The sequence below is a fragment of the Oncorhynchus keta genome, unplaced genomic scaffold (assembly GCF_023373465.1).
Source record: "Oncorhynchus keta strain PuntledgeMale-10-30-2019 unplaced genomic scaffold, Oket_V2 Un_scaffold_1315_pilon_pilon, whole genome shotgun sequence".
Classification (NCBI taxonomy): Eukaryota; Metazoa; Chordata; class Actinopteri; order Salmoniformes; family Salmonidae; genus Oncorhynchus; species Oncorhynchus keta.
The window spans coordinates 447,884-467,906 of record NW_026290769.1 but is presented as its reverse complement, the minus strand read 5'-3'; the positions used below and the strand labels follow the sequence as shown (position 1 = coordinate 467,906).

At 44.5% G+C, this 20,023-nt stretch overlaps 1 protein-coding gene across 10 annotated transcripts in view; it reads right to left on the bottom strand.

The window, feature by feature from the left end:
• Window positions 1-11,989: 11,989 nt before the first annotated feature.
• Window positions 11,990-20,023, bottom strand: part of LOC118378880 (aryl hydrocarbon receptor nuclear translocator) — a 39,422-nt gene continuing 31,388 nt past the window's right edge. For 2 of the 10 annotated variants that reach the window (XM_052513581.1, XM_052513589.1), the window contains 7 exons: window positions 18,947-19,028; window positions 18,531-18,724; window positions 18,091-18,430; window positions 16,601-16,775; window positions 16,333-16,469; window positions 14,792-16,215; window positions 14,382-14,533 (listed from right to left, as the gene is read on the bottom strand). In XM_052513581.1, the coding sequence (XP_052369541.1) occupies window positions 16,132-16,215; window positions 16,333-16,469; window positions 16,601-16,775; window positions 18,091-18,430; window positions 18,531-18,724; window positions 18,947-19,028 (1,012 nt within the window). In that variant the 3' untranslated portion in view covers window positions 14,382-14,533; window positions 14,792-16,131. Of the gene's footprint in view, window positions 13,552-14,381; window positions 14,534-14,791; window positions 16,216-16,332; window positions 16,470-16,600; window positions 16,776-18,090; window positions 18,431-18,530; window positions 18,725-18,946; window positions 19,029-20,023 lie in introns of those variants that run through there. The other 8 variants (XM_052513584.1, XM_052513588.1, XM_052513586.1 and 5 more) reach the window with 7 other exon arrangements.

Genomic DNA, 20,023 nt, shown 5'->3' with positions numbered 1-20,023 from the left:
GATGGACACAGGATTTATGGACTGTCTCTGTTCCTCTCTTACGTAGTGAAACCATCTGTTTCTATAGATGGACACAGGATTTATGGACTGTCTCTGTTCCTCTCTTACGTAGTGAAACCATCTGTTTCTATAGATGGACACAGGATTTATGGACTGTCTCTCTGTTCCTCTCTTACGTAGTGAAACCATCTGTGTTTCTATAGATGGACACAGGATGGATGGATTTATGGACTGTCTCTGTTCCTCTCTTACGTAGTGAAACCATCTGTGTTCCTATAGATGGACACATAGAATGGATGGATTTATGGACTGTCTCTCTGTTCCTCTCTTACGTAGTGAAACCATCTGTGTTCCTATAGATGGACACATAGAATGGATGGATTTATGGACTGTCTCTGTTCCTCTCTTACGTAGTGAAACCATCTGTGTTTCTATAGATGGACACATAGGATGGATGGATTTATGGACTGTCTCTCTGTTCCTCTCTTACGTAGTGAAACCATCTGTGTTTCTATAGATGGACACATAGGATGGATGGATTTATGGACTGTCTCTCTGTTCCTCTCTTACGTAGTGAAACCATCTGTGTTTCTATAGATGGACACAGGATGGATGGATTTATGGACTGTCTCTCTGTTCCTCTCTTACGTAGTGAAACCATCTGTGTTTCTATAGATGGACACAGGATGGATGGATTTATGGACTGTCTCTCTGTTCCTCTCTTACGTAGTGAAACCATCTGTGTTTCTATAGATGGACACAGGATGGATGGAGTTATGGACTGTCTCTCTGTTCCTCTCTTACGTAGTGAAACCATCTGTGTTTCTATAGATGGACACATAGGATGGATGGATTTATGGACTGTCTCTCTGTTCCTCTCTTACGTAGTGAAACCATCTGTGTTTCTATAGATGGACACAGGATGGATGGATTTATGGACTGTCTCTCTGTTCCTCTCTTACGTAGTGAAACCATCTGTGTTTCTATAGATGGACACAGGATGGATGGAGTTATGGACTGTCTCTCTGTTCCTCTCTTACGTAGTGAAACCATCTGTTTTCTATAGATGGACACAGGATGGATGGAGTTATGGACTGTCTCTCTGTTCCTCTCTTACGTAGTGAAACCATCTGTGTTTCTATAGATGGACACATAGGATGGATGGATTTATGGACTGTCTCTCTGTTCCTCTCTTACGTAGTGAAACCATCTGTGTTTCTATAGATGGACACAGGATGGATGGATTTATGGACTGTCTCTGTTCCTCTCTTACGTAGTGAAACCATCTGTGTTTCTATAGATGGACACATAGGATGGATGGATTTATGGACTGTCTCTCTGTTCCTCTCTTACGTAGTGAAACCATCTGTGTTTCTATAGATGGACACAGGATGGATGGATTTATGGACTGTCTCTGTTCCTCTCTTACGTAGTGAAACCATCTGTGTTTCTATAGATGGACACAGGATGGATGGAGTTATGGACTGTCTCTGTTCCTCTCTTACGTAGTGAAACCATCTGTGTTTCTATAGATGGACACAGGATGGATGGATTTATGGACTGTCTCTCTGTTCCTCTCTTACGTAGTGAAACCATCTGTGTTTCTATAGATGGACACAGGATGGATGGATTTATGGACTGTCTCTGTTCCTCTCTTACGTAGTGAAACCATCTGTGTTTCTATAGATGGACACAGGATGGATGGAGTTATGGACTGTCTCTCTGTTCCTCTCTTACGTAGTGAAACCATCTGTGTTTCTATAGATGGACACATAGAATGGATGGATTTATGGACTGTCTCTCTGTTCCTCTCTTACGTAGTGAAACCATCTGTGTTTCTATAGATGGACACATAGGATGGATGGATTTATGGACCGTCTCTCTGTTCCTCTCTTACGTAGTGAAACCATCTGTGTTTCTATAGATGGACACAGGATGGATGGAGTTATGGACTGTCTCTCTGTTCCTCTCTTACGTAGTGAAACCATCTGTGTTTCTATAGATGGACACATAGAATGGATGGATTTATGGACTGTCTCTCTGTTCCTCTCTTACGTAGTGAAACCATCTGTGTTTCTATAGATGGACACAGGATGGATGGAGTTATGGACTGTCTCTGTTCCTCTCTTACGTAGTGAAACCATCTGTTTCTATAGATGGACACAGGATGGATGGAGTTATGGACTGTCTCTGTTCCTCTCTTACGTAGTGAAACCATCTGTTTCTATAGATGGACACAGGATGGATGGAGTTATGGACTGTCTCTGTTCCTCTCTTACGTAGTGAAACCATCTGTGTTTCTATAGATGGACACAGGATGGATGGAGTTATGGACTGTCTCTGTTCCTCTCTTACGTAGTGAAACCATCTGTTTCTATAGATGGACACAGGATGGATGGATTTATGGACTGTCTCTCTGTTCCTCTCTTACGTAGTGAAACCATCTGTGTTTCTATAGATGGACACAGGATGGATGGATTTATGGACTGTCTCTCTGTTCCTCTCTTACGTAGTGAAACCATCTGTGTTTCTATAGATGGACACAGGATGGATGGATTTATGGACTGTCTCTGTTCCTCTCTTACGTAGTGAAACCATCTGTGTTTCTATAGATGGACACAGGATGGATGGATTTATGGACTGTCTCTCTGTTCCTCTCTTACGTAGTGAAACCATCTGTGTTTCTATAGATGGACACAGGATGGATGGATTTATGGACTGTCTCTCTGTTCCTCTCTTACGTAGTGAAACCATCTGTGTTTCTATAGATGGACACAGGATGGATGGATTTATGGACCATCTCTCTGTTCCTCTCTTACGTAGTGAAACCATCTGTTTCTATAGATGGACACAGGATGGATGGAGTTATGGACTGTCTCTGTTCCTCTCTTACGTAGTGAAACCATCTGTGTTTCTATAGATGGACACAGGATGGATGGATTTATGGACTGTCTCTGTTCCTCTCTTACGTAGTGAAACCATCTGTTTCTATAGATGGACACATAGAATGGATGGATTTATGGACTGTCTCTCTGTTCCTCTCTTACGTAGTGAAACCATCTGTGTTCCTATAGATGGACACATAGGATGGATGGATTTATGGACTGTCTCTCTGTTCCTCTCTTACGTAGTGAAACCATCTATGTTTCTATAGATGGACACAGGATGGATGGATTTATGGACTGTCTCTGTTCCTCTCTTACGTAGTGAAACCATCTGTGTTTCTATAGATGGACACAGGATGGATGGATTTATGGACTGTCTCTCTGTTCCTCTCTTACGTAGTGAAACCATCTGTGTTTCTATAGATGGACACAGGATGGATGGATTTATGGACTGTCTCTCTGTTCCTCTCTTACGTAGTGAAACCATCTGTTTCTATAGATGGACACAGGATGGATGGAGTTATGGACTGTCTCTGTTCCTCTCTTACGTAGTGAAACCATCTGTTTCTATAGATGGACACAGGATGGATGGATTTATGGACTGTCTCTCTGTTCCTCTCTTACGTAGTGAAACCATCTGTGTTTCTATAGATGGACACAGGATGGATGGATTTATGGACTGTCTCTGTTCCTCTCTTACGTAGTGAAACCATCTGTTTCTATAGATGGACACAGGATGGATGGAGTTATGGACCATCTCTCTGTTCCTCTCTTACGTAGTGAAACCATCTGTGTTTCTATAGATGGACACAGGATGGATGGAGTTATGGACTGTCTCTGTTCCTCTCTTACGTAGTGAAACCATCTGTGTTTCTATAGATGGACACATAGGATGGCTGGATTTATGGACTGTCTCTGTTCCTCTCTTACGTAGTGAAACCATCTGTGTTTCTATAGATGGACACAGGATGGATGGAGTTATGGACCATCTCTCTGTTCCTCTCTTACGTAGTGAAACCATCTGTGTTTCTACAGATGGACACAGGATGGATGGAGTTATGGACCATCTCTCTGTTCCTCTCTTACGTAGTGAAACCATCTGTGTTTCTATAGATGGACACAGGATGGATGGATTTATGGACTGTCTCTCTGTTCCTCTCTTACGTAGTGAAACCATCTGTGTTTCTATAGATGGACACAGGATGGATGGACTGTCTCTGTTCCTCTCTTACGTAGTGAAACCATCTGTGTTTCTATAGATGGACACATAGGATGGATGGATTTATGGACTGTCTCTGTTCCTCTCTTACGTAGTGAAACCATCTGTGTTTCTATAGATGGACACAGGATGGATGGATTTATGGACTGTCTCTCTGTTCCTCTCTTACGTAGTGAAACCATCTGTGTTTCTATAGATGGACACAGGATGGATGGAGTTATGGACCATCTCTCTGTTCCTCTCTTTACGTAGTGAAACCATCTGTGTTTCTACAGATGGACACAGGATGGATGGAGTTATGGACCATCTCTCTGTTCCTCTCTTACGTAGTGAAACCATCTGTGTTTCTATAGATGGACACAGGATGGATGGATTTATGGACTGTCTCTCTGTTCCTCTCTTACGTAGTGAAACCATCTGTGTTTCTATAGATGGACACAGGATGGATGGATTTATGGACTGTCTCTGTTCCTCTCTTACGTAGTGAAACCATCTGTGTTTCTATAGATGGACACAGGATGGATGGAGTTATGGACCATCTCTCTGTTCCTCTCTTACCAAACCATCTGTGTTTCTATAGATGGACACAGGATGGATGGAGTTATGGACCATCTCTCTGTTCCTCTCTTACGTAGTGAAACCATCTGTGTTTCTATAGATGGACACAGGATGGATGGATTTATGGACTGTCTCTCTGTTCCTCTCTTACGTAGTGAAACCATCTGTGTTTCTATAGATGGACACATAGGATGGATGGATTTATGGACTGTCTCTGTTCCTCTCTTACGTAGTGAAACCATCTGTGTTTCTATAGATGGACACAGGATGGATGGAGTTATGGACCATCTCTCTGTTCCTCTCTTACGTAGTGAAACCATCTGTTTCTATAGATGGACACAGGATGGATGGATTTATGGACTGTCTCTGTTCCTCTCTTACGTAGTGAAACCATCTGTGTTTCTATAGATGGACACAGGATGGATGGAGTTATGGACCATCTCTCTGTTCCTCTCTTACGTAGTGAAACCATCTGTGTTTCTATAGATGGACACAGGATGGATGGAGTTATGGACTGTCTCTCTGTTCCTCTCTTACGTAGTGAAACCATCTGTGTTTCTATAGATGGACACAGGATGGATGGATTTATGGACTGTCTCTGTTCCTCTCTTACGTAGTGAAACCATCTGTGTTTCTATAGATGGACACAGGATGGATGGAGTTATGGACCATCTCTCTGTTCCTCTCTTACGTAGTGAAACCATCTGTGTTTCTATAGATGGACACAGGATGGATGGAGTTATGGACCATCTCTCTGTTCCTCTCTTACGTAGTGAAACCATCTGTGTTTCTATAGATGGACACAGGATGGATGGATTTATGGACTGTCTCTCTGTTCCTCTCTTACGTAGTGAAACCATCTGTGTTTCTATAGATGGACACAGGATGGATGGATTTATGGACTGTCTCTCTGTTCCTCTCTTACGTAGTGAAACCATCTGTGATTCTATAGATGGACACAGGATGGATGGATTTATGGACTGTCTCTCTGTTCCTCTCTTACGTAGTGAAACCATCTGTGTTCCTATAGATGGACACAGGATGGATGGATTTATGGACTGTCTCTCTGTTCCTCTCTTACGTAGTGAAACCATCTGTGTTTCTATAGATGGACACAGGATGGATGGATTTATGGACTGTCTCTCTGTTCCTCTCTTACGTAGTGAAACCATCTGTGTTTCTATAGATGGACACAGGATGGATGGATTTATGGACTGTCTCTCTGTTCCTCTCTTACGTAGTGAAACCATCTGTGTTTCTATAGATGGACACAGGATGGATGGATTTATGGACTGTCTCTGTTCCTCTCTTACGTAGTGAAACCATCTGTGTTTCTATAGATGGACACAGGATGGATGGATTTATGGACTGTCTCTGTTCCTCTCTTACGTAGTGAAACCATCTGTGTTTCTATAGATGGACACAGGATGGATGGATTTATGGACTGTCTCTCTGTTCCTCTCTTACGTAGTGAAACCATCTGTGTTTCTATAGATGGACACATAGGATGGATGGATTTATGGACTGTCTCTCTGTTCCTCTCTTACGTAGTGAAACCATCTGTGTTTCTATAGATGGACACAGGATGGATGGATTTATGGACTGTCTCTCTGTTCCTCTCTTACGTAGTGAAACCATCTGTGTTTCTATAGATGGACACATAGGATGGATGGATTTATGGACTGTCTCTCTGTTCCTCTCTTACGTAGTGAAACCATCTGTGTTTCTATAGATGGACACAGGATGGATGGATTTATGGACTGTCTCTCTGTTCCTCTCTTACGTAGTGAAACCATCTGTGTTTCTATAGATGGACACATAGAATGGATGGATTTATGGACTGTCTCTGTTCCTCTCTTACGTAGTGAAACCATCTGTGTTTCTATAGATGGACACAGGATGGATGGATTTATGGACTGTCTCTCTGTTCCTCTCTTACGTAGTGAAACCATCTGTGTTTCTATAGATGGACACAGGATGGATGGATTTATGGACTGTCTCTCTGTTCCTCTCTTACGTAGTGAAACCATCTGTGTTTCTATAGATGGACACAGGATGGATGGATTTATGGACTGTCTCTCTGTTCCTCTCTTACGTAGTGAAACCATCTGTGTTTCTATAGATGGACACAGGATGGATGGATTTATGGACTGTCTCTCTGTTCCTCTCTTACGTAGTGAAACCATCTGTGTTTCTATAGATGGACACAGGATGGATGGATTTATGGACTGTCTCTCTGTTCCTCTCTTACGTAGTGAAACCATCTGTGTTTCTATAGATGGACACAGGATGGATGGATTTATGGACTGTCTCTGTTCCTCTCTTACGTAGTGAAACCATCTGTTTCTATAGATGGACACATAGGATGGATGGATTTATGGACTGTCTCTGTTCCTCTCTTACGTAGTGAAACCATCTGTGTTTCTATAGATGGACACAGGATGGATGGATTTATGGACTGTCTCTGTTCCTCTCTTACGTAGTGAAACCATCTGTGTTTCTATAGATGGACACATAGGATGGATGGATTTATGGACTGTCTCTGTTCCTCTCTTACGTAGTGAAACCATCTGTGTTTCTATAGATGGACACAGGATGGATGGATTTATGGACTGTCTCTGTTCCTCTCTTACGTAGTGAAACCATCTGTGTTTCTATAGATGGACACAGGATGGATGGATTTATGGACTGTCTCTCTGTTCCTCTCTTACGTAGTGAAACCATCTGTGTTTCTATAGATGGACACAGGATGGATGGATTTATGGACTGTCTCTCTGTTCCTCTCTTACGTAGTGAAACCATCTGTGTTTCTATAGATGGACACATAGGATGGATGGATTTATGGACTGTCTCTGTTCCTCTCTTACGTAGTGAAACCATCTGTGTTTCTATAGATGGACACAGGATGGATGGATTTATGGACTGTCTCTCTGTTCCTCTCTTACGTAGTGAAACCATCTGTTTCTATAGATGGACACATAGGATGGATGGAGTTATGGACTGTCTCTGTTCCTCTCTTACGTAGTGAAACCATCTGTGTTTCTATAGATGGACACATAGGATGGATGGATTTATGGACCATCTCTCTGTTCCTCTCTTACGTAGTGAAACCATCTGTGTTTCTATAGATGGACACAGGATGGATGGATTTATGGACCGTCTCTCTGTTCCTCTCTTACGTAGTGAAACCATCTGTGTTTCTATAGATGGACACAGGATGGATGGATTTATGGACTGTCTCTCTGTTCCTCTCTTACGTAGTGAAACCATCTGTGTTTCTATAGATGGACACAGGATGGATGGATTTATGGACTGTCTCTCTGTTCCTCTCTTACGTAGTGAAACCATCTGTGTTTCTATAGATGGACACAGGATGGATGGATTTATGGACTGTCTCTCTGTTCCTCTCTTACGTAGTGAAACCATCTGTGTTTCTATAGATGGACACAGGATGGATGGATTTATGGACTGTCTCTCTGTTCCTCTCTTACGTAGTGAAACCATCTGTGTTTCTATAGATGGACACAGGATGGATGGATTTATGGACTGTCTCTCTGTTCCTCTCTTACGTAGTGAAACCATCTGTGTTTCTATAGATGGACACAGGATGGATGGATTTATGGACCATCTCTCTGTTCCTCTCTTACGTAGTGAAACCATCTGTGTTTCTATAGATGGACACAGGATGGATGGATTTATGGACTGTCTCTCTGTTCCTCTCTTACGTAGTGAAACCATCTGTGTTTCTATAGATGGACACAGGATGGATGGATTTATGGACTGTCTCTCTGTTCCTCTCTTACGTAGTGAAACCATCTGTGTTTCTATAGATGGACACATAGGATGGATGGATTTATGGACTGTCTCTCTGTTCCTCTCTTACGTAGTGAAACCATCTGTGTTTCTATAGATGGACACAGGATGGATGGATTTATGGACTGTCTCTGTTCCTCTCTTACGTAGTGAAACCATCTGTGTTTCTATAGATGGACACATAGGATGGATGGATTTATGGACTGTCTCTCTGTTCCTCTCTTACGTAGTGAAACCATCTGTGTTTCTATAGATGGACACAGGATGGATGGATTTATGGACTGTCTCTCTGTTCCTCTCTTACGTAGTGAAACCATCTGTGTTTCTATAGATGGACACATAGGATGGATGGATTTATGGACTGTCTCTCTGTTCCTCTCTTACGTAGTGAAACCATCTGTGTTTCTATAGATGGACACAGGATGGATGGAGTTATGGACCATCTCTCTGTTCCTCTCTTACGTAGTGAAACCATCTGTGTTTCTATAGATGGACACAGGATGGATGGATTTATGGACTGTCTCTGTTCCTCTCTTACGTAGTGAAACCATCTGTGTTTCTATAGATGGACACAGGATGGATGGATTTATGGACTGTCTCTCTGTTCCTCTCTTACGTAGTGAAACCATCTGTGTTTCTATAGATGGACACAGGATGGATGGATTTATGGACTGTCTCTCTGTTCCTCTCTTACGTAGTGAAACCATCTGTGTTTCTATAGATGGACACATAGGATGGATGGATTTATGGACCATCTCTCTGTTCCTCTCTTACGTAGTGAAACCATCTGTGTTTCTATAGATGGACACAGGATGGATGGAGTTATGGACCGTCTCTCTGTTCCTCTCTTACGTAGTGAAACCATCTGTGTTTCTATAGATGGACACAGGATGGATGGATTTATGGACTGTCTCTCTGTTCCTCTCTTACGTAGTGAAACCATCTGTGTTTCTATAGATGGACACAGGATGGATGGATTTATGGACTGTCTCTGTTCCTCTCTACGTAGTGAAACCATCTGTGTTTCTATAGATGGACACAGGATGGATGGAGTTATGGACCGTCTCTCTGTTCCTCTCTTACGTAGTGAAACCATCTGTGTTTCTATAGATGGACACAGGATGGATGGATTTATGGACTGTCTCTCTGTTCCTCTCTTACGTAGTGAAACCATCTGTGTTTCTATAGATGGACACAGGATGGATGGATTTATGGACTGTCTCTCTGTTCCTCTCTTACGTAGTGAAACCATCTGTGTTTCTATAGATGGACACAGGATGGATGGATTTATGGACTGTCTCTCTGTTCCTCTCTTACGTAGTGAAACCATCTGTGTTTCTATAGATGGACACAGGATGGATGGATTTATGGACCGTCTCTCTGTTCCTCTCTTACGTAGTGAAACCATCTGTGTTTCTATAGATGGACACAGGATGGATGGATTTATGGACTGTCTCTCTGTTCCTCTCTTACGTAGTGAAACCATCTGTGTTTCTATAGATGGACACAGGATGGATGGAGTTATGGACCATCTCTCTGTTCCTCTCTTACGTAGTGAAACCATCTGTGTTTCTATAGATGGACACAGGATGGATGGAGTTATGGACTGTCTCTCTGTTCCTCTCTACGTAGTGAAACCATCTGTGTTTCTATAGATGGACACAGGATGGATGGATTTATGGACTGTCTCTGTTCCTCTCTTACGTAGTGAAACCATCTGTGTTTCTATAGATGGACACATAGGATGGATGGAGGATGGACTTATGCAGTGATAAGGATGGAGTTCTATGGACTCTCTGTTCCTCTCTTATGGATAAGGAAACCATGTACTGTGATATATGATAGATGGACACAGGATGGATGGATTTATGGACATTCTATCTGTTCCTGAGATGAGGTAGTGAAACCATCTGTGTTTCTATAGATGGACACATAGATGGATGGATTTATGGACTGTCTCTCTGTTCCTCTCTATGAGTGAAACCATCTGTGTTTCTATAGATGGACACATTTAAAGGATGGATGGATTTATGGACTCAATCTCTTGTTCCTCTCTTACGTAGTGAAACCATCTGTGTTTCAGCATAGATGGACTGGCCTGGAGATATGGACTGTCTCTCTGTCCTCTCTCCCAGCTTATGGATTTAACCTGTACTGTGTTTCTGATAGATGGACACAGGATGGATGGATTTATGGACTGTCTCTCTGTTCTCTTACCTGAAACCATCTGTGTTTCTATAGATGGACACAGGATGGATGGATTTATGGACTGTCTCTCTGTTCCTCTGAGAGCTTATAGTGAAACCATCTGTGTTTCTATAGATGGACAGGAGGATGGATGGAGTTATGGACCATGTAGTCTCTGTTCCTCTCTTACGTAGTGAAACCATCTGTGTTTCTATAGATGGACACAGGATGGATGGATTTATGGATAGTTTCTGTTCCTCTCTTATGTAGAAACCATCTGTGTTTCTATAGATGGACACAGGATGGATGGATTTATGGACTGTCTCTCTGTTCATCTCTTAGTAGTGAAACCATATGTGTTTCTATAGATGGACACAGGATGGATGGATTCCCTATGGATCTGTGTTCCTCCTCTGTTACGTAGTGAAACCATCTTTGTTTCTATAGATGGACACAGGATGGATGGATTTAAGGACCATCTCTGTTCCTCTCTTAAGTGAAACCATCTGTGTTTCTATAGATGGACACAGGATGGATGGATTTATGGACTGTCTCTGTTCCTCTCTTATGAAACCATCTGTGTTCTATAGATGGACACAGGATGGATGGAGTTATGGACTGTCTCTCTGTTCCTTCTTACGTAGTGAAACCATCTGTGTTTCTATAGATGGACACAGGATGGATGGATTTATGGACTGTCTCTCTGTTCCTCTCTTACGTAGTGAAACCATCTGTGTTTCTATAGATGGACACAGGATGGATGGAGTTATGGACACAGGATGGATGGAGTTACGTCTCTCTGTTCCTCTCCTATATAGGTAGAGACCATGTGAACATACTGAACATTCTAAAGACTGTTGAGGACAAAGTCATGGGTTTTATGCATATGACTCAGACCTCATTTCAAATGTGAATTTGAGTATGTGTTATTTAAATATTTTTTTTCTGTGTATTTTGGTATTTCCAAATACACAACCTAAAACAAATACTTTTATTTGAACGTTTATTTGTAAAAACCAAGTAGTTGACCAAATTGTATTTGAAAGTGTTTTCAAATACTATTTAAATACCTGGGAGTGTATTTGAGTCAGCATATTTGAGTACTTCAAACACAATCCCATATTAAACTACTTATCTGAATACTTGTTTTGAAATGTATTGAAAAGTAATTGAAATACCTGAAATAGTGTTATAACCCAGGTCTGATGACTCGGCCTACACATTTTATATAGAGGAGTGACGTTGTACAATCATCACATTTCTCAAAAGGAACAGTTCAAGTGTTACAGCCCCCGACCCCGAAAATAAACAAATATCCACCCACAAGTTCTTGACAATATAACAATTTAATAGAAAAACCAAACATTTCACTTTCTCTTGTTTAACATTTCATATCCATTCCTATATTTGTGTATCTGTGTGCGCTATATAAACTGCAGCTCACGTCTATATAAACTGCAGCTCACGTCTATATAAACTGCAGCTCACGTCTATATAAACTGCAGCTCACGTCTATATAAACTGCAGCTCACGTCTATATAAACTGCAGCTCACGTCTATATAAACTGCAGCTCACGTCTATATAAACTGCAGCTCACGTCTATATAAACTGCAGCTCACGTCTATATAAACTGCAGCTCACGTCTATATAAACTGCAGCTCACGTCACTGTAAAAACCTGGACAGGGAACAACCAAAGTGGTTTAAAACAATAACAAGACAACACAGTCATCAAACTGCCATTTTCATCATGTGACTATTGACACATGATGGGTTTACATACAATTGACATGTTTCGGCAAGTCTGTGAATTACTCTCACAGACATGTATACATTATCAGACTTCAAATGAAAGGCCTACACAATAACAATTTTTGTATTTCCGAACCTTAAAATTCACAGCCCTCTGTTGCCCAATCAGAATTCTTTGTTTCCCTGTATAAGAGTGTTATAGTGACTTACTAAACATCACAATCGATTTCAGAAAACAAATGTTTGATTCAGATCATATTTATGAATGTCAAACTATCTTGATAAAGATGAACTTTGATTGAAACTACTGCAAAAAAGAAAAGTGTATTAATTGCCAACCTCATGTGTTTGGAACATGATTAGAGTGACTTGAATTTCAGGCCAAACATCATGGCATGATTCTGTGTCATGTTGAATGAGGAATCTTGTCAATTCTAAACAGGACCTTTCTGTCCTGAACAAGATGCCCTGATCAATGCACATCAAAAACAACCTATCACGAAGTAGCAATGGCGATGGCTACAAAACAGGAAGAGCCAATCAAAAGGCCAGAAAATAAAAACATCAGTCAATAAAATCATTACTATTTCCTGTGTATTTCCATATTCAAGAACAATAATCAAGATAAAAACATGTAGGACAACAATAAAGAATGGCTTTAAAAAATAACATCATTCCTGCTTGTAAATTATTGCTTTCCAATGTCTTCTTTTCATTTTCCTTTTCCGAGTGTAAGTAGAAGAGAAAAAAAACACACTTGGGAGGGTGATTGAGGAAGAGTGTGCTGGGTAACCCTGGGCAACAGAGGAAGGAATACAAAAGAGTGAGAAAGGGACCCTGGGATTGCTGTGCATTCAGGTTGAGATCAATAAAGTTATACAAACACCTCCAGTAGACATATAACCGTATATAAACAGTTGACTTATATACTGGGTATATGTAGGAATACATCAGGTTGTAGTTTCATATCCCCCTCTTCCCCTCACTCGTCATAGACATCTCTCTCCCCCTCACTCGTCATAGACATCTCTCTCCCCCTCACTAGTCCTAGACATCTCTCTCCCCCTCACTAGTCCTAGACATCTCTCTCCCCCTCACTAGTCCTAGACATCTCTCTCCCCCTCACTAGTCCTACATCTCTCTCCCTCTCACTAGTCATAGACATCTCTCTCCCCTCACTAGTCCTAGACATCTCTCTCCCCTCACTAGTCATAGACATCTCTCTCCCCTCACCATAGACATCTCTCTCCCCCTCACTAGTCATAGACATCTCTCTCCCCCTCACTAGTCATAGACATCTCTCTCCCCCTCACTAGTCCTAGACATCTCTCTCCCTCTCACTAGTCCTAGACATCTCTCTCCCCTCACTAGTCATAGACATCTCTCTCCCCCTCACTAGTCATAGACATCTCTCTCCCCCTCACTAGTCCTAGACATCTCTCTCCCCCTCACTAGTCCTAGACATCTCTCTCCCCCTCACTAGTCCTAGACATCTCTCTCCCCTCACTAGTCATAGACATCTCTCTCCCTCACTAGTCATAGACATCTCTCTCCCCCTCACTAATCATAGACATCTCTCTCCCCCTCACTAGTCATAGACATCTCTCTCCCCTCACTAATCATAGACATCTCTCTCCCTCACTAGTCCTAGACATCTCTCTCCCCTCACTAGTCCTAGACATCTCTCTCCCCTCACTAGTCATAGACATCTCTCTCACTAGTCATAGACATCTCTCTCCCCCTCACTAGTCCTAGATATCTCTCTCCCCTCACTAGTCCTAGACATCTCCTCCCCCTCACTAGTCCTAGACATCTCTCTCCCCTCACCATAGACATCTCACTAGTCCTAGACATCTCTCTCCCCCTCACTAGTCCTAGACATCACTAGTCCTAGACATCTCTCTCCCCTCACTAGTCCTAGACATCTCTCTCCCCCTCACTAGTCCTAGACATCTCTCTCCCCTCACTAGTCCTAGACATCTCTCTCCCCTCACTAGTCCTAGACATCTCTCTCCCCCTCACTAGTCCTAGACATCTCTCTCCCCCTCACTAGTCCTAGACATCTCTCTCCCTCTCACTAGTCATAGACATCTCTCTCCCCCTCACTAGTCATAGACATCTCTCTCCCCTCACTAGTCATAGACATCTCTCTCCCCTCACTAGTCATAGACATCTCTCTCCCCTCACTAGTCATAGACATCTCTCTCCCCTCACTAGTCCTAGACATCTCTCTCCCCTCACTAGTCCTAGACATCTCTCTCCCCACTAGTCCTAGACATCTCTCTCCCCCTCACTAGTCCTAGACATCTCTCCCCTCACTAGTCCTCATCTCCCCCCTCACTAGTCCTAGACATCTCTCTCCCCATCACTCCTAGACATCTCCTCCCCTCACTAGTCCTAGACATCTCTCTCCCCCTCACTAGTCCTAGACATCTCTCTCCCCCTCACTAGTCCTAGACATCTCTCTCCCCCTCACTAGTCCTAGACATCTCTCTCCCCCTCACTAGTCCTAGACATCTCTCTCCCCCTCACTAGTCCTAGACATCTCTCTCCCCCTCACTAGTCCTAGACATCTCTCTCCCCCTCACTAGTCCTAGACATCTCTCTCCCCCTCACTAGTCCTAGACATCTCTCTCCCCTCACTAGTCCTAGACATCTCTCTCCCTCTCACTAGTCATAGACATCTCTCTCCCCTCACTAGTCCTAGACATCTCTCTCCCTCTCACTAGTCATAGACATCTCTCTCCCCCTCACTAGTCCTAGACATCTCTCTCCCCCTCACTAGTCCTAGACATCTCTCTCCCTCTCACTAGTCATAGACATCTCTCTCCCCCTCACTAGTCCTAGACATCTCTCTCCCCCTCACTAGTCATAGACATCTCTCTCCCTCTCACTAGTCATAGACATCTCTCTCCCCCTCACTAGTCCTAGAGATCTCTCCCTCTTTTCCACCTGAAACCACCATAACCACATTGATAGGTGACATCGTCAATGTACACTGTGTACAAATATAAAAGTGTTTGTACAGTATTCGTATAAATCTGTCTGCGTGAGGACAGTGTCCTTTTGAACATGCTACGGGTTGCTAAGCTAAAACAGCGAGGGGAGCAGATAGAGGATATTCACAGGCTTCAGATCAGAATATTCCCATATATATATATATATATATATTCCCACATATTCCCCCAAAGCTGTAGATCACCTGGATTGCCTGAGACTTCAAGTGAATGATTGGACTGATCTATCCATATGATGTACAGACCAGTGGAGCAGCATAGATCTAAACACACAGCTGACTCGGTTAGTGAAAGGCCATGTTTGTGTGTTACTGGTGAAGCAGTGCCTGCCTCAGGGCCTTGTGCATGCTCAGGTGTGTTACATCTCTACAACAAATCCACTGGCTGTGGAGCTTGGGCAGTGCTCGCTACAGATGTTATTTTTACATTTGCCCAACTATCGCTGAACCCTGAATCTCTTCTCTCTCTCTCCCCCTTTCACGTGTTTATTGAACCTGCATTTGCATACCTATACTTGATTTCACTCTCTTTTCCCTGATTAACTCGCTTTCTCCACCCTGGCAGTACAATCATCTGAGCGATAATTAGACATGTTCTCTTTGGATCACGAAAGGCGAAGAAAGAGAGCAAAAGTGCACCAAATGAGAGAGAAGGAGACATTTGAGAGACAGAGGAGGTAAGTGGAAGAGTGTATGTGGGGTCACTCGTTGAAAGAGGGGTAGATGGGAATCTCAAAGTCATCGTTGTTGAAGTTGGCCGGCTGGTCCAGCATGGCGAGAACATCCTAGAGAGAGAGAAAGATTTAGCTTGAAAGCAACATGACAACACATAACAAAAGGTACAGATAGAGACATTGGGAAGAGAAAGGCAGATTGATATAGGTAGAGGGAGAGAGACTTACAGGAAAGATGTCAGGCTGGTTGTTCTGTGTGTGGGGGTGCTGCTCTGCCCTGTTCTGAGCTTGCTGCTGGCCCTGCCACTGGGGCCACACTGCCTCCGCTGCCCTGGAGGGGAACTGCGGCCCCGACCCCAAGCCATCTATCAGAGACAATGGGCGATTCAGTATCTAACTACACCAGCATACACAAACACATAAAAACACTGTACTGTAGTTGACACACACACACACACTCTCTCTCTCTCTCTCTCTCTCTCTCAGGGTCACGTACCGTATCCGTTGGTATTGAGGCTGGCGCGGGGGTTGATATTTGGGTAGTTAGCCCCCATGGTGGGGGTCGGAGCGGCAGTGGTGGGCATCGCCCCAAATGAGGAGGAAGAGCCCCCAACAAAACTCCCCATGGCAAACTGGGGAGACAGGGTCTTCCCTGCCTGGGGCACCACCTGCTGGGCGGGTGGTGAACAACACCATGTTATTATTCACACTTTATAAACGTACAAGGTTTCTGTTATACATTTACTGTTGAAACTGTCTGGGTGTGATACTCAAAACACAGATTACACAGGAATAAAAGATGAGGTCCTTTACAACGCTAAGATACAGAGATGCAAGAACCTCAGAGCACTCATCCCCATCACGCCAGCTACAGAAAGAACCTCAGAGCACTCATCCCCATCAGCCCAGCTACAGAAAGAACCTCAGAGCACTCATCCCCATCAGGCCAGCTACAGAAAGAACCTCAGAGCACTCATCCCCATCAGGCCAGCTACAGAAAGAACCTCTGAGCACTCATCCCCATCACGCCAGCTACAGAAAGAACCTCAGAGCACTCATCCCCATCAGGCCAGCTACAGAAAGGACCTCAGAGCACTCATCCCCATCAGGCCAGCTACAGAAAGGACCTCTGAGCACTCATCCCCATCACGCCAGCTACAGAAAGAACCTCAGAGCACTCATCCCCATCAGGCCAGCTACAGAAAGAACCTCAGAGCACTCATCCCCATCAGGCCAGCTACAGAAAGAACCTCTGAGCACTCATCCCCATCAGGCCAGCTACAGAAAGAACCTCTGAGCACTCATCCCCATCAGGCCAGCTACAGAAAGAACCTCAGAGCACTCATCCCCATCACGCCAGCTACAGAAAGAACCTCAGAGCACTCATCCCCATCACGCCAGCTACAGAAAGAACCTCAAGAGCACTCATCCCCATCAGGCCAGCTACAGAAAGAACCTCAGAGCACTCATCCCCATCACGCCAACTACAGAAAGAACCTCAGAGCACTCATCCCCATCACGCCAGCTACAGAAAGAACCTCTGAGCACTCATCCCCATCAGGCCAGCTACAGAAAGAACCTCAGAGCACTCATCCCCATCACGCCAGCTACAGAAAGAACCTCAGAGCACTCATCCCCATCACGCCAGCTACAGAAAGAACCTCAGAGCACTCATCCCCATCACGCCAACTACAGATGTAGGACTTACATTTCATAACCCTGTTCAAGGAAAACTGTCCTGCAATGCAGCCAATTTTAAACTTATATTGTATTTGAGGTTTAAAAAAAGCTTCTGACATTTGTAATTTCCACAATAAAATTATAATCCACAAAATAATTCATATTTCCTGTTGCAGCAGGATTATTTTCCTGCTGTAGAAAAGTCTTAAATTAAGATTCTACATCTGTAGCACTTTGGGCAACAACAGAGGATCTAAACTTCAGGCTGAGTGGACAGCTTCTACCTGCAGCTGCCAGCTGTCTCACCTGGTTGTTGAAGGGGGGTCTAGCCCCTGCTGCTGGCCCCGGCCAGCTCACCGCTGCCCCTCCCTGTAGGGGGCTGCTGTTGGAGGGGGGTGCCCCGTTCTGACGGGACATCTGAGCCAGCACCTGGCCTGCGGAGTGGGATGGCTGCACCATCTGAGCCAGCACCTGGCCGGCGGAGTGGGATGGCTGCACCATCTGAGCCAGCACCTGGCCTGGGGAATGGGATGGCTGCACCATCTGAGCCAGCACCTGGCCTGCGGAGTGGGATGGCTGCACCATCTGAGCCATCCCCTGGCCTGCGGAGTGGGATGGCTGCACCATCTGAGCCATCCCTACTGACCTGGAATTAGTTCATAACAACAGGAAATGACCATCTCTTATTCAGTATACATGGCCCTTAGATCCGTTTAAAACAGTACAACAGAGGCTAGTGGTCATACCTGCTGTATGTGTCGTTGGAGCGGTTGGCAGTGGTGTAGTTGTTGTCCTGAGGGTAGATGGGCACTCCGGGGGCAGAGGTGGAGGGCAGGAACTTGGCCTGGTCTGGGTTGGGGTACATGGAGGGGTGCATCTCTGCCTTGTCCCTGGTCTTACTGTGGTCAGTTCCAGCTGCGGTCACGGCCTGGACAGGCATCTGACATGGACAGCGGTCAACAAGCGGTCAATACTCACTAAAGGCTTGGAGGTAGGTCCAACAATACAACTTTATTGTCCATGTTACAGCGAACAATAGAACGATCACACATACAGTGAGATCAGCACAGGATCAAGCTGCAGTGCAGCACCACTGGATGGGGGGCTTGTTGTGGGGTTGAGGCCCCAGTTAGGTCTGTGTTTTAGTCAGTGCTAGTCTTACCTGTGGAAGTGTAACCTGTCCTGCCTCGTACAGACCATCTCTCCCTCCTCCCCCCAACTCTGCTTGCTGCTGCTGCAACTGTCTGGAGAGGGGGGGAAAGGGAGAGAGACAAAAGAGAGGGAGAAAAGAGGGGGAGTGGTAGAGAGTGGTAGAGGGAGAAAAGAGGGGGCGGTAGAGGGAGAAAAGAGAGGGAGTGGTAGAGAGTGGTAGAGGGAGAAAATAGGGGGTGGTAGAGAGTGGTAGAGGGAGAAAAGAGGGAGTGGTAGAGAGTGGTAGAGGGAGAAAAGAGGGAGTGGTAGAGAGTGGTATAGAGGGAGAAAAGAGGGAGTGGTAGAGAGTGGTAGAGGGAGAAAAGAGGGAGTGGTAGAGAGTGGTATAGAGGGAGAAAAGAGGGAGTGGTAGAGAGTGGTAGAGAGAGAAAAGAGGGGGTGGTAGAGAGTGGTAGAGGGAGAAAAGAGGGAGTGGTAGAGAGTGGTAGAGGGAGAAAAGAGGGAGTGGTAGAGAGTGGTAGAGGGAGAAAAGAGGGAGTGGTAGAGAGTGGTAGAGGGAGAAAAGAGGGAGTGGTAGAGAGTGGTAGAGAGAGAAAAGAGGGGGTGGTAGAGAGTGGTAGAGGGAGAAAAGAGGGAGTGGTAGAGAGTGGTAGAGGGAGAAAAGAGGGAGTGGTAGAGAGTGGTAGAGGGAGAAAAGAGGGGGTGGTAGAGAGTGGTAGAGGGAGAAAAGAGGGGGTGGTAGAGAGTGGTAGAGGGAGAAAAGAGGGAGTGGTAGAGGGAGAAAAGAGGGAGTGGTAGAGAGAGAAAAGAGGGAGTGGTAGAGGGAGAAAAGAGGGAGTGGTAGAGGGAGTGGTAGAGGGAGAAAAGAGGGAGTGGTAGAGAGTGGTAGAGGGAGAAAAGAGGGAGTGGTAGAGGGAGAAAAGAGGGAGTGGTAGAGAGTGGTAGAGGGAGAAAAGAGGGAGTGGTAGAGGGAGAAAAGAGGGAGTGGTAGAGAGTGGTAGAGGGAGAAAAGAGGGAGTGGTAGAGGGAGAAAAGAGGGAGTGGTAGAGAGTGGTAGAGGGAGAAAAGAGGGAGTGGTAGAGAGTGG